A 15,886-nucleotide genomic window follows, 5' to 3' on the forward strand; every position below is an offset into this window, starting at 1 on the left:
GTTATTGTGTCATACAGTTAGGAGAATGACTCCCCCCCCCCCTGCCAGGTGGATGATTCATTTTCATATTTCAGAATAAGTCATTATTTCACATTTAAATGTATCCTCCCTTTGCAGGTGCACAAAGCGAAGTGCAGCACTATGCAGGGTCATGCAATGTCTCTGCTGCACTGCCATCTTTCACCACAAGGAGGCGTAGTGGTGATTTATTGGAGGAGAAAGGAGAAGTTACCTTCAGGAAATCCTGTGGTTTGTTTTATATTTGAAGGCAGCGGGACCCCAAACAACGGCAGCAAAACTAAAGCTGTGCAGGGGATATGAAAAGCCAAAAGAGGCTTCACGTAATTTCACCTAATCCACCATAATAGCCATAATAGTGACACACACACACACACACTCATTGTTTTAAATTGTTCCTTGCAAGACAACAGGCGCCCTGTTTGCTCCCGCTGTGTCTGTTTCCTGGTAATGGTGATCCTCTAGAGGTCTCTCTCAACACAGATATTGTGTGTGTGTGTGTGTGTGTGTGTGTGTGTGTGTGTGTGTGTGTGTATCAGTGTGTTTACATGTACACACACACACAAACTCACACTAGGAAAAGAGGTTTGTTTGTGCTGTGTGTTTGCCGTGGAGTGGATGACTCAGTTGGTGTTCTTGACTCCGTAAAGCACAGAAGCTTTAACGAGCCTTTGGATATCTTCTCTTTCACACTCCAATTTACAGGATTTATAGTCCGTGACCATCGAGCCCCAATGAGCCGACGGAGGCTGGAAAAGGGCAAAACCATTGATGTTGAACTCGGTGCTTGAGGATGGTACCTGTTTATAACAGTGCCCATTACCCTTGACGGGTCGTTGCTGTTCAGAGTACCCTTAGAGTCCCAAATTGACCCATTTTTGTCTTTTGGGAGATACAAGTATATTCCACATAGAAGTGGAAGATGTCCTCTGAAAGGTGGGAACCTTAAGATTGATCTGAGATGCAGCTCAAGTGTGTCAAGTATTTTCTCGTGGGACTCATGGGTACCCATGGAACCATTGGTCCTCTAGTTTCATATGATACCAAAGCCTTCAATATGATTTGATGGAGGAGGAAAGTCTTTTAACGATAATCATGTTAACGGTGCTAAATTTGAAATTCAGAGCATTAATTATGCAAACAACTGTTTGCTATGTGAAGATATAGTGGAGTAATGTCTACCTGAGCAGAGAGTGAAGTCACTCTGTGTGTGTGTTGTAATCTGAGCTTCTCATGCGCTTTGTTTGCGTAGCCAGGATGCGCTGCTGTCATAAAAGTTATACTTCATAGAAGAAGTAAGAAAAGTTGAGACTCTGATTAAACAGTGATTCATCTGACACAACCTTTCTCTTTCTGTATACGGCTCCCGCCATAATATGAGTGTCCCCCAGTGCATGAACCAGATTATTTAATGGGTTGCCTTTTGCATAATCATGCTTTTTTTTGCTGATGCCCGGTACACTGAGGATCGGCAGCTGTACAGTTGTTTTTCAGTGATCTGGAACGCATCACTGCTCCCATCTGCTCCTATTCTGTGTGTGTGTGTGTGTGTGTGTGGTGGAACCTACACCAACACCATGTGTGCTACTTAATTAAACATAGTCATGAGGCAGTTGGGGCTTTCAGATGACGGCAGGGGAGAGACCTCTGTCCAATCGCGTGTCTTCTGGAAAGTCGGACAGTGATGTGAGCGAGCGGGTGTTTCAGTTGAATAATGGGACGTGAACGGGAAATGGGTGTCAAAGTGTGTCTGAGCACTAATCCTTATCCTTAGGAGGCATGTTGTCGTTGAAAAATGAGCGGGAGAAAGTACATTTTATTAGCACAGTGGACATCTAGGATTCCATAACTTCATCAGGCTAAACCGCTTTTGACACATTTTAAAGAGAAAATGAAGACCTCCAGAACACCTTGCCTTCAGTTGACCCTTCTGACCTTACTTCAGTTTTGTTGCGTGTGGTTACAGATGCAACAGAGCACACTTTGGACCACTCTCAGAGGGGAAAACAGACTTGAATGCATTTGGAGTTGTGTCTCTGACCACTTGGTGAATGTAAATCTAATATTGTCTCTCATGTATACCATTGTTTTTGGTTTCCAAGAACTCCTGAGGCAATGGCCCAAACATATTAGTATATGGTGCAGGTGGGAGGCTTCCAAATATAAAGGCCTTGGTTAAAAGAAGAACTCACATCACTTGCATATATATTCCTTGGAAAAGGCTTCTTTTTTTTTCAGGTGACATAGTCAGTAGTTGTAACAAATGTATATCATTATTCTACATATACGATAAAAAACAAATATACTATTAAAAACGTTTCAATTAAATGAATAATTCCTTATTGTCTCTGGTATTTTTGCCATTTACAGATATGCAATGATGCTTGATGGGTAATAAAGCGCCATAAAACCCCCCATAGATGTTAAACCTGCAACTGCAGCAAGAGATGACATCGCTTATAGCCGCTTTAAAGAAAGATGTGAGCAATTATTTTTTATATATAACTACGGAGGGTAGTTAGGGTGGTTTGTCCTTGAGTTTGTTCCAAACAAAAGCTGAGCAGCTGTTACTCTCCAAACTCAAAGGGATTAAAAAAAACTGATTATGTAAGAGGATGTGAAAGCAGCATCGCGCCTGTGTTCAGCAGCCGCTGAGCACCAGCAGTTCATTCTGCAGCGACCATAATGACAACATTATAAAACTCAATGAAGTGTGGCTCCCCGGCCAGCCTTCCCACCTGCTCTGGGCTTTTTCCAGTGAGCTGCAGCTTAGCCGGGTGCCGGAGCAGAAATCAATAGCCTCTCCTGCCTGCTACATGGCCCCCGGCTCCACTGCGGCACAGGCGACCCTTCAGACTTTGACAGCGGAGAGGAGCGCGAAGGCAAATGCGGCTTTGTGTGTGTGAGAGGGAGTCGACAGCGCTGCAGGAGTTTTTGTCTGTTTGTCAGGGTTTTACTCAGCTACAGAACAAAGTACTGCCATCAGCACTGAGGCGATCTGGCTTTCCGACTGCCAGCCAGACGGCCCTGACAGCTCCATTTGATATAACAAATAACTGCCTGCTTGCTGGGGCTTTTTATTTTCTGACAAGATTTGTGCGTCTCTGAACACATTCTGCCACAGCAAGGGGAACGGGTTTTTTTCTGATTTCACGGTTTAGACACTTGCGATATCTAGTTTTGATTTTTTTACGTCAGCCACAATCAATAATATCAAACCTTTATCGACAAAGAATGAAAATGATGGGCTAATTTGTTTCACCTCGATGCGTGTCCGTACGTCCCTTCATTCTGCTGCTGCTGTTGGTGGTGCTATAGGACAAGTCAGGATCATCAAAGTCGGACGGGTTCATCCTCTGAGGACCATGAATGTCTCTACAAAATTGCATGGCAATCCACCCAATAGTAGTTAAGAAATTGAAGTCTGGACCAAAGTGGCCGGCTGACTAAACAGACATTTGTATTGTTGGTTGACCTGAGTTAAAGGTTCGAACAACATTAAGCCAAAAAGGACACTTTGTTTGTCAGTGAAGCTAACAATTCTTTGCAGAGAGCCTTTTCCTTACAATGCAAAATTGTTTGCCAATCATTTGGACGCGGACCAACAGCAACCCTGCAGCCTTCCTGCCGTCTTCCTGCCCATTTCCTTTCGGAATCGGTCAGCGTGGGCCGGGTTTGGACACTCTGTTGCAGATCTCTCACTGTGTCTGGCACTGACGAGGTCATGGCTGTGTGGGCAGCCTGGAACATATGTTACATAAAAAACGGTGTAAAAGTCCTAATCCACAGCAAGACATTATGCAACGACTTTGCCAAAGGGCCAACCGCTCTGTCAATCACGGAAGTAATGTCGTGGGTGGAAACATTGTGTTGCCCAGTGTGGCCTTCTTCTTTGTTTTTTTGTTTTTTCTGGCCTAAGGTTTTTGTTTTGTCTGTTTCCCCGTCGATATGCGTTTTGCCTCGCGGTAACCTGACCCCAGTTTTGCATACCGAGACCTATCTGTACAACACCGTGTCAATGTGTTGTACAGAAAGGTCTGGCTCCACACATTGGTGTGGGGGGGGGGGGGGGGACGACGACGCTCTGGCTTGTTTGTATTTATTTAAACCAATCACAGTCGCCGGCGCTAAGCGCAGGATGCAGCGTGGGTGCCTTTGCACAATAGCACATAGCAGAAGGGAAGGAGAATGCCAACTGCAATAGGCAACCAATGGCAGACTTGTAGTCTATATCCGATGAGTCAGACTAAGTTAGCCCTAAAACTAGCTGATAAAGCCCTAACCCCGACGATAACAGGTTGTGCCACACAATTCTAATCGGAGGAAAACACTTTTGCTGAGGGGAGGACGAACTTTGACAAGGAAGTTCTGGTTTTGGACAGTTTTATACATTGCTTTTTGTAGGTATGAAACAAAAATATACCATCTTCATTTTAGCTTTAGATGTGCTGGTAGGCAGATTGTGTTACCTTTGGACAGAGCCACGCTAATGCTAAGCTAAGCTAACCACCTGCGTCATAGGCCTATTTACTGAATGCATGCACATAGTTAGCTTATTGTGGAAAGAAATCGTCATTGCTAATTTATTCAAGCTAATCTGTTTTACACGAAGCTTCCTAAATAATGCAACTTATAGGCTACACTTTAAGAAAAAGGTTCCTGAATTAACCTACATCTATTTATTATAGCTAAGAATGGTGTTTTTGTCATCATGTTTCCTTTTGCTGATACATTCAACATCTGCATTGCATTGTAGAGCCACCAAGTGGCTTATAAGTAGCCTCAACTGCAGTGTTAGCATTAGCCTACGTTTAACCCTTAACACGACCCGAAAGATGATTAAATGAGCACAAATGTTAACTGCAACGTGGGGCGATGCTGTCGGTTGACTGTGAACCCTGTGTCGCTGTCTGTGGTGCTGAAAGTGTCTCCAACCGGCCTCCGTACAACCACATTCACAACACCCCACGCTGTCGTCTGAAAAGCTTTAGTGTCCCAAATGTGAGTTTGAACTACCCCGCGCCACGTTCAGGATATAAAGCAGCAACAACAAAGAAAAAAGGCCCTAAACTGAGCCCATGTAGTGTGAGCTGTATCTGTACGCTCCTTAGTTCACGCGGAGACGGACATTCCGCCGCGCGAGCAGGAGGAGGAGGGGCGAGAGGGATTCCCAGGAAGGAGGGAGGGAGGGGGGGGTTACAAATATCGCGTTGCTGCTGTCGCCCCGTCCAGTCACCAGTATCAGAGGAAGTGAAGGTTGAGGAGCAACGGACGGGTGAAGGAAGCAAGCGGACGAAGAGTTCAAACTTGCGTGTTTCGGAGGAGACGTGAAGCGAGGGGAGGAACGCACGCGCTGTCCTCGTTCCTGCGGTGACGCTAACGGGAGCAGACAGAGGCTCCTCCGCGGCGAATCAGCGGCAATGTCAGCCGGGCTGTAGAGGATGAAGCGCGTCTCGGAGCAGCGCCGCTCAACAACTGTACGGCGCAGTAGTGTGTAATAAAAATCATCGCCCCCACCCCGACATTTTATTTTTTAAACCCGCGCTGAGCTTTTTGGAACACGCCGTCCTTTGTGGGGCGAATGTGGGGAGAGGCTCGCGTTTCTTCGGGTGGTTCTTGCGGAGCAACAGAAGAACTTGGGTCGGGCTCGTCCTACGTGTAGCTCACTTACACGTCTGTGTTCGCTGCGATTCGCTCGGGCCTCCGGGTCGGCCGGGCGGCATCAAAGCGCACAACAGCAACAAAAAACCCACCTCTGGGCAAAATGTCAAGGATGCTCCGAGAGGGAGCGCAGACTGCAGAGACAGCAGCATGACTGGCAACCCCCGAGACGCAGGTTAGAAGTGGGGGCTGAAACAAACTGCTTTGTTTGTGTGTTTTTCCCAGAGACATTTCTTTTTTTGGGGGGGGGGGGAACCAGACGGAATGTTACTGCTTGACATGTGTGTGTTTTCCTGGGCTTCTTCGACGTGACACCGCCTCTTTGGCTCCGAGTGCGCCAGGACGGTGCTGCTGCTGCTGCTGCTGTGCGGTTCGGGTGTGAACCGCTGGATGCCGCAGCCCTGCCGGGTTGAAAAACATCTTAATAGTGAGGGAAGGGGGGGTGGAGGGGGGTTCAAGATATAGTTTTAGTGAGGGGAAACCCCCGCCGCTCCTCGTTACGCCATGGATGACTCGGGGATAATCCGGCGCCGGAGGCTGCAGGTGAGCTGGTTCGTCATCGTCATCCCGTGATGTGTCATTTACTCTACTAAAAAACAAAAATGTTCCTATTGTTTCCAGCGGTAGGCCACACAACCAGACACCGTGCCATCACGAGAAGTGTCCACATGCTTATTTATGTATTTTTATATGACAAGTTACTGTGATTTTCAGTTGTGTATAATATAAATCCAAGTAGAACCTATATACCTGCAGGCCTCAGTCTATATCATGTCAGTATTTCCATTTCATATATTGCAGTTGTTTTCATGATGAATTCATGATTTTCTTCACTATCCAGTTGCTTATTTGGTCTATGAAACATCAGGAAATAGTGAAAAGTGACCAGAATTCCAGAGCCCATTTAATTTTCTGATTGCTAATGGATTAAATGAGCCATCTGTTTCAGCAACAATCGCAGTATTACAGTAGGAGAATACAGCAATCTGCAGTCTCATCCCTAAGTAAAGCCCCAAAAACATGATGGTACCCTTGCTCTGTGTCTCCCCTAATGGGGGTCACACATTAGGTGAGTGTATCGTAACAAAGTGGTGACCCCATAGTTTTTTTTATAAATACAGGACATCCCATATGTTCTCCTAACAAAGCTCACTTCAGGATCATTTCTATTAGGTGGAGCTTACACACAGTCTCCTTCACCAAATGCTGGTAATGAGTCGTCACTCATGCATACAGATATGACGCGTGCAAACCACTGCGCTCATCCATTATGAAGCAGCCTGCTTAACCACGGGTCATACCCCCCCCCCCCCCCCCCCCCCATCTTTGTGTGATTCAGTGGAGGGAACTGAGCGGGGATGAGCAGCCTGCAGGCCGGGCGTATAGAGAGCAGCCCGCCCTGCAAGTGTTTGTGCATTTACTTTCTTGAACATGGTGGTTATGTTGCTGAAAAAAGGGGAGAATTGTCCAGCGAGGGCTCTCAGTTGCAGCTCTGAGCTGCTCGGTGGGAAAATTGACCCGCATTATTGTGAAGAGATAGAGATAGATAGAGAGAGAGAGTGTGTAAAGGAATCAAGGGAGGATTAGTAGTGAGGTGAGCAGCTCACTGCTCTGCCGCTGTGATGTATGACAGGAGATGCGAGGGAATTAATCATCGTTGAGTCAGACTCGCTATGTCACTGGCATTTTATAGATATAGGCAGGCCGAGCTGAATGATTTGCTGTATGTCTCTATGTGTTTGTGTGTTTGTGTGTGTGTGTGTGTTGACGTGTGATTGGCTCTGCTTGTCCCGCTCAAAAGCCTTGTTGTCACTCCCCTGGGTCTCATCATGCCAACCGTCTCTCTCTCCCTCCCTCTCTCTCTCTCTCTCTTTCTCTGACACACACACAATCATTTTCTCAGCACCATATGGTGACACCCCCCCCCCCCCCCCCCCCCCCACCCCCACCCCCGCTCCCTTGCAGTTGGGGTCAGGGGTCACACCCGTGATGCATCGCTTCAACATGACTAACGTGAAAATTGTCATGTGTGTGCCTGCTGCACGTTGCGTGACTTCTTTTGGCTCGCTGGCCCACATAGTCACGCAAAGCACATTTTTAGAAATGACACTAATTTCATTAGGCTTGTCGTCTCAATGAAAAGATACGCACTTTTTGTCCAAGAAGATAGGAACTATAATGATTACACAGCTATTATGTCCTTATTTCAAAAGGAGAATCAATTCGTTTTTGGACATATTTGTGGGCACCGTGTCTATAAGCTTCAGGCTACTGGATATGCTATTGACACAAATTACCCCTTGCACGACAATGTGTAAGCTAACAACTGTTAGCAATGTAAGCTGTCTGTCCCTTAAAAATGGTCAACATTTGGGAGGACCCGTGGTGCTTGCGTTCCACCCGGAAAGTGGAAGCTAGTTTAGCCTAGCATGCTAGCATTAGCACAAATCCTCACATGACGTTGCTTTTTGTAACCAGTTCTGGTGACGGCTAACGACCGGAAGCTCACAGAAATCTAGTCCTGTGTGTAGTTCTGTGACCACAAAACTACACGTTACCCGCTATTTGAATTAAACCACAGAGTAACGTGCAGAGTAACGTGCAGAGTAACGTGCAGAGTAACAGAGTACCGTTAAAAATTGTCAAATTCAAGATTGACCTAATCAACAGCTAACAACGTTAGCCCACTACATTTGACTAACTGTCGGTGTGGCAGTTGGAACTTATACATGTTATGAAGTATTTGAAGTGCTTGCTCACAAAGAGTTTGGACCACACACATTGCAGTACTGATATAAATACCATACCAAATATTCACCCCCCCTAGCGTTCACTAATGTAGGGGGCACTGCTGCAGGCAAAAAAGTACCACTTTGATCATAAATGTACAAAAGTCAAAACAAACTACAACAATTTTGAAAAACAAAAAAATGCATTTTAATGTCAGTTAGGCTTTGACTTTTCCTCATCAGTCACTGTCATCACAGGCATGACGTTCACATAATAAAATAGAAATAAGATAAATGGCGGCACAAAAAAAAAGCACCAGACTGTCAACTTATACGTGACACTCATCAGTCTCTTTCCCCTTTTTCCATCAGTCAGACTCTGTCAGACGCTGCACATGATGGCTGGTCCTGTCACTGTGTCTTGGCAGCAGGACGGTCCTTGATTGATCCCCATTGTCCGTCTCCGGGCCCACGCCCCAACCATTTTTCTTTCCGCAGTGTGTCCACAAAATGATTGGACTGGCCGGCCCATCCCGATAGAGCTGCAGTTTGCTTTATAGGCCTGCAGCTCAGCTAATGCCTTTTATATTATGACTGGGGGCTTTTTCTTTCTTTGTTCCTTTAGTGCAGGAAAGATGACTTGAAGGACACAACAGCAAAAGGACCTTTTTTTTTTATAGGTTCATCATGTTGCAGGAAAACCCGAAGCAGGAGACGGCGTTCACGTTCAAGTCTCAGTTATGTTTTACTGCCTGCATCGTTAAGCTCCTGGCTTTTTGAATGGCTGACTGGATGGATGATTGACTCGCTGGTTAGCGCACTAGCTGACTCCACCTTGCAGAATGGTTGACAAATAGCATCCCAGATAAATCATATTACATTTGAATGGTTTAACTCACTGGTTACCGTCTACTGGTCAAGTACATAAAAAATGAAATTGACAAATTTCAACATCCTTCTCATTTCGGCACACTCTGGCCTCAGGTTGAGTGTATTAACAAATGATTCATCTGTAGTGACTCAACACGAGGCAACCATAGACACACGTGCATATAGCGCACACACACATACACCGCGTGAGGGCTGCAGTCGACCCATTAAAGAGGTTATTTTGTTGTCAAAGAGAACACACTCTGACAGAAGGAGGTCATCTGCAGGTTCATTACTAAAAAGCCCGACCTGTGTCTGTAAACATGGAGTAATCTTAAGGCGGAATGCTCAAAAAAACTCAGCTAGACTCCCCGAGAGGAAGAAGCAAAAAAGAAAAAAAAAGAGACAGGACCAAATATAGAGCGGAGCTGTTTGGCTTTCTAATCTGTGATCGGTGGGCATGTCACGTTTGTGACGGAGCCTCCCGTCTGTTGTCAGTCACCCTTCACCAACTGCCAGACTTCATTAATGAGACTCGGGGGGGCGGGGGGGGGGGGGGGGGGGTGATCTAAACACGGCTGCACATCAGCCTCAGACGACGTCCTATTTATTTTTTTAAACAACGTGCAGTGACGTGGGAGACGCAGCCGAGCAACGAGAATTCTTGACACACTAATTACACCACAGGAGGATCGAGCCACAGAGGATTCGGGCTTCAGGAGCTGAATAACAGCGAAGATGATGTGTCCATGATGATGTGTATTGTCTGCTTATTCCTCACTAACTGTGAGTCACTGATGCATGTTGGGAAGCGGACCAATGACCGCCGACAACGTCTAGATTGGAACTGGGAAATGAGCGCTCTCTATCTCACCTTTTTTGCAAATTAAAAGTGGAAATGGGGATTATGAGGGCCCATTCAGGGAGATAGTGTGTGACACTGATTGCTGAGAGTTGTAATAAAGTGAGGGTGACAGAGGACTACTTTAATGGAATTTCTACTGGGTTAATAAAGGCCATGTCACCTGAGGATTGATTGATTGAGCTACCTGCCACAGCACAGGGGTGTAAGCAGTCCAAGGGAGGACGGAAGCATCATATTCATAGTGCCGGCTTATTATTTCAGGCACCAGTGGACCACTGCGTGCTGTTTAATGTGCCAACTGGCTCTTTCTTTTTTATTGTCTAGACATGCCTGGACATTAAATAGTTCCTCAGAGGGAAATCAGACTGACAGTGAGCAGATGTTCACAGGTCTGGACTGAGATATAAGAGGTATAGCAGTTATTTTTTGTGACTTTAGGGCCACTTCTTGATTCTTAAAAAATTTCCGCGGGGCCACTTTTCCCAAATAAATGAGAGAAAAAATGATGCAAAAAGGAGAAAAAACAAGCTGGGCTGTAAATATGTGCTACCCCACTGTCAGCTGTAACGACCAAAATAAATATTCTGCTTACCCTCACCCATCCCCGCCTGACATTATGAATCCACATTTAATGTATTCAGGGTCATATTTCTCCGCTGCACGCATCAGGAGCTTTTACTGGCACTGGGTTTGTGTCCCATATCACTCTCTTGTTTCAGAAAACCGATCCATTTCACTGCGTCCAAGATGAACGTTAGTAATAGCTAACGGTGGCAAAAAACACGTCGTGATTTGCGCGTCGACATTCAAACGTGACTGTCCGTTAACATTTAGCATTTTATTTTGACGTTTGAATTCTTGAGCACATTTACGTATAATAATATGTAGCTTTGTAATTAACCAAAAATTTTAATTTTCACTTTTTCTGCAGGACCTCCGCAGCCCACTAGATGGCGCTCTGAGGCCCGAGAATAGCTGGTTTAATGCATTTTGATTATCTATTTGTACTTTGTTGACTATTCATGCAAAACAGTCCTGTTTTTTACACATGATTTCAACACTTCATGAAGACGTACAAAATTCTTGCCTAAATACTCTTTATACATGTTGTCGGACCTTAGATACCACTGAGGACACTTTGTATTTTTCTGTGAATGTTGTGAGTTTTAGCGGTCTAAAATGTTATTGCAAATGTTCCAAGCGGAACATGAATGTTTGCACCAAATATAATGGCAGTGTATCCAATAGCTGTAAAGACATTTCACCCAAACCCACAAATGTCAACCTCATGGTGGCGCAAGAGAAAAAAGTCAACAAAGTCACTCGATTTATGCTGTTGGCAACTCAAACATTTCTATAATGCGTAACGGTAATCTATTTAATAGTTGTTGAGATGTGTCAATCTGTGTTGGACCGACCAACAGACCGACATTGCCATTGCTACAAAAGTACTTTCCAATTAAGTGAATTGCAATAGATACCTTTCTTTTTGTTGCCCCCGTGTACATTTTATCATGAAAGCCACACATGAAAATACATTGTTATTCTGTGTGACATGACGCGTTTGTGTTTACACTGGACTGCTGCTGCTCTGTAATACTCAGTAAAGGCTTGTTTGAACGGTTAACCCTCCTCATCAGTGGGAAGCCTTTTCCCGAGGCCTCTCGCTCTTGTAAGTCATCTTCCCCTCGGCTCTGACGGCTCAGGGTCAACTAGCCTGATCAATGAAGGACAAAGCGAGGAGGGATCAATGGGTTGAATATTCAGTCGTCTTTGTAAGGAGGGATTTGTCTCTGTTAACAACCTAAAACCCTGGAGACAAGCAGTGGAATAGCATGTGACCGGCTTATGAAGATTATTGGTTTTCTATTTTTCTCATCGGGGGAGTGTTTTCCACTATGTTTGGTATATGTTGGTGCCTCACTACTCGGCCTTCTCCTCTGGAGATAACAGTAGACATAATCTTATGGATGGTGACTGACAACGTAAAAAAAAAAAACCCACTGTGTCCTGTGTTGTAGGTTTGTCCTTGTAATACAGAGCTTTCAGGCGGCCACACTTCAATACATATGTTGTGCTTCAGTGGAGATCAGTAGCAGCAGGTGCACTCACACACATACATGCTCACTCACTCACACACACACACACACACATACACACACACACATTTAGATCTGAAGGTTAACCTTATAATCGCATTGACTGCGGTTAGAAGGTGGTCGATGCGACGCTAACGGCACCTTAACAACATTACCCTGCATGTGACACGAGAAGGTGTGAGGCGGCTAATGCATTAATCGCATCTGCTGCTGTATACTGCTCACAACAGAGACGCTCAAAACAGCATTTACTGTTTGTAGGACACACACACACACACACACACACACACACACACACACATATCCACTATCAAGGAGCTGAGCTGGAGGCAAGAATACTCAGGCTCAAGGGTAAGGCTGTGGGCATGATTCATCTCTCTCTCTCTCTCTCTACTCCACCTTGTTTACACCCTCTGCCCCCTCCCTGCTTCCATCTCTCTCTATCTCAGCGTGTAGGGTTTTGTAAAGAGCCAGCCTGTGCTGGCATGAGATCTGGCTCTGCTCAAACACTGTTTTCATTTCGGTGCAGTGAGTGTCGGCTGCTGCTGCTGCTGCTGCTCGATACTCTGTCCATCTGGTCTCAGGAGATGGGAGGATAGAAGAGAGAGGGCGGGGGGTGCCCTGGCTCAAATTAACAGCCTGAGTGGTTTAAACACATAGATCCAAATACATCATGTACATACAGTCGCATTTTTAAAGTAAATTCTAGTCTCGTTTATTTCCTCGTTAGTCAGGATTACCAGCTGGGTCAGATCTAGGAGCCCACACTGTCACTAACTGCACTCCGTGCATAAATATCTAACAATTATCTAATTTATGGAAAAAATAAAAAGCGATTTCAGTGAAGCAGACAGTGGGGTCTTCAATGTGCATTTGAAGGATATTACCAGAGTGTCAAACTAATTCGGCAGCAAAAAAAAGGCTAAAAAGATAAAGATCAGAGCTAAAGCCAACAGATCAAAGTGTAAGAGTGAACCACCACATCAACTGCCGATCAGGACAAAACACATTGCAGGTCTTGATTTATTGTTAAAATCATTAAAAAAGCTAAAGAAGCATGTGTATACAGTCAGTATACCTTCTTGCGTAGCATAGAAGTGCTGGCGCTAGTTAATGATTTGCTAACACGCTCTGCTAATGTTAGCTCCACAGGTTTTTATGTAGAAGAAACCTAACGTTTTAGAAACGTACATCTCTTTCCAACCTCTCCAGGTAACGAGTACTATAACGACTAACCATGACTAGCTTGAAATACACAAAACCAGGCCGACAACGAGGAAAATCTGAATCTATGGTGGTATGATTGGCCAGTCTGCGTTTGAGGGGCGGGACTTAGAGAATGAAATGCTTCGCTCATGTAGCCCAACCCGCTTCGTTCCTGTTGCTACGCCTGTCTAGCTCAATAAGGATAGATGTGGCGGCTTCACCACTCAAAACTCTTGGTGAAGTTTTAAAAAAAATGGGTCTTTGATTTTTAGATAACGGTATTTTTAAAAGCAGGCGTCCCATTTCAAACTGGAGACCGTAGTTTTTGCCGGCTGAAATTACAACTGTTGCTAACAGATTTTATCAGATGTAGCTAGTTAGCTAACTTACATTAATAAGGCTAATGTTAAGTTCTTGAAGTGGTTAAAAATGTCACTAGGGTTGCTGGAAAACTTCCCCAAATCTGCTAACGCTAGCATTAACACTGCTAGCATCTTGTTGGGCCTCGCTACGGTTGCAAAGCTATTGGTTGGACAGTTCCTTTTCGGGGCGGGATTTAACGAATAGTTCCTCGGTTTCTGGGATCTTCATCTTCATCCACCTATAAATATAAAAAGGATGGCAGAATTTTTTTTCACCAATACTGCCACTTCACTCAGTGAGTTTACGAAAATGCTCTCAAATGTTGACTTAAAAGGGAACTTTACATTTAAAACTTAAAGGCCTGTCTGCATATGGTGCAAACGGCATGTTGTACTTTATTGATCACGTGAAAGTATATATATGATTCTTTTTTGTACCTGATCTCCCTCTTTCTTTCTTTTTCTTTGTCTTTCTTCCAGAAGGATTTGCCCCTGCCTCGCAAGAACAGCAGGTGAGTGTTACCCTCGCTCACCCTTCCCCCTGTCTTTTCCATCCTCTCTGGTGGTGGGGGGGGGGGACCCTGTCCCTTTGTGAAGAAAAACAATCGCATCAAGGGAAGCTGCTGAGCATGATCTACATGTTGTGGTTTGAACGCTCTGAGGATGCTTCAGAGGTGCTTGTGGTGTGGAGTGTGTAGTCCTCTTGTGAATGGGAAGAGGGTGGGGGGGGGGGGGGGCTGGAGGGGTGCTGGAGGGGTGCTGGGGAGTCTGCAGGAGTCTGATTAAAGCCAGCCGGGAGCTCTGGAGGCTGTCCATGGTGCTGAAAGCCATTCTGCCTCTCCCGGTCGCTCAGTTACTCGTCTTTATCTCCCCGCTTCTCTTCTCATTGCTTAGGTTATTAATCTGTTTCTATTTCCACCCCTCTGCCCTGTGGCTCTGCTCTACCTAACCCTGTTTTCTAAATCCCTTCTCTCGCTCTCCCTTCTATCTCCCACTCACACACTCATCTGGTTGTTATTTTAGCAGTATATTGCCAATCAGCTTTAGGCAACCCACGGGCAACAGAAGTAGAGAAAATATGCTACAATACCAGACACATAGCTGAAAAACAGTAAGAAAAAACACAATGCAGTTAGACAGTTAATCACACACAGTAACTCAAGCATACAGCACCGTTAAAAACATGTTTAAAGCCTATGAAAGAACTTTCAGAGGGAGATATTGTACTGTATTTATTTGACAGCTGTAGTTTCTAGTTACTTTGCAGATTGAGATTGCAAAATGAGTACTTTTGATACTTCAAGTACAATTTTCTGTTGATACTTTTGGTGCTTTTACTTGAAGCTTCTCTGATTAAAATGTTTGTATCAACGATAGATTGTGAAAAGGCCCTAAAAAATCCACTGCACACTACCTGCTCAGCACCACACCGCAGCCAGACCAAGTTAGCCGCTTGCTGGTGAACATATCGGAGCCACATATTCCCCTTGTGAGTGGGTGGAGACCAAAAACAGATCCAAAATAGAGTGAATGCTGGACTTACATTTGTCAGGTGGCCAGAAACACTGTTTGTTAACAAGTTTTGCATAACTTTTAGGACTTTTTTAGTTTTAGTAACATTTATAATATGTTTATTCGTGAACCTTAGGTGTTGGTATATGTAGGAGGATTTTGTCTGGACAGTCTTTATGCTAAGCTAAGCTAACCAGCTGCTGGCAGTAGCTTCATATTTAGTGCACAGTCATGAGAGTGGTATCGATCTTTTCACCTAACTCTCTGCAAGAAAGTGAATGGAGTATAGATTATTATGAAGAGGGTATTAGTAAGACATATAGCATGCTAACACTTCTCTTAAGTTTTTTTTTTTACTGTAATCTCTTTGCTCCACTGATTAAGAGTGAATCTGTGTGTGTGTGGGGGGGGGGTGTGTGTGTGTGTGTGTGTGTGTGTCATAGTGGTCACAGCCCACTACCTCTGTCTCCATCCCGTTCCCATTTCCCGGCCCCATCCATCTTCTCTGCGCTGCCCCCTCGTCCCAAGTCATCATGGGTAATCGCACACGAAATGAAGCAGCAG

General features: G+C 45.0%; 1 protein-coding gene across 1 annotated transcript in view; it reads left to right on the plus strand.

Annotated features, from left to right (window-relative positions):
• Positions 1-6,183: 6,183 nt before the first annotated feature.
• LOC306709434 (microtubule-associated serine/threonine-protein kinase 1-like) overlaps positions 6,184-15,886 on the plus strand; it is a gene marked incomplete at both ends in the record, with an annotated part of 36,413 nt that continues 26,710 nt past the window's right edge. Inside the window, 2 exons of the mRNA XM_079177569.1 lie at positions 6,184-6,222; positions 14,291-14,322. Coding sequence (XP_079033695.1) covers positions 6,184-6,222; positions 14,291-14,322 — 71 coding nt within the window. The remainder of the gene's footprint in view (positions 6,223-14,290; positions 14,323-15,886) is intronic.

This window comes from Pholis gunnellus (genome assembly GCF_910591455.1).
Source record: "Pholis gunnellus genome assembly, chromosome: 17".
Classification (NCBI taxonomy): domain Eukaryota; kingdom Metazoa; phylum Chordata; class Actinopteri; order Perciformes; family Pholidae; genus Pholis; species Pholis gunnellus.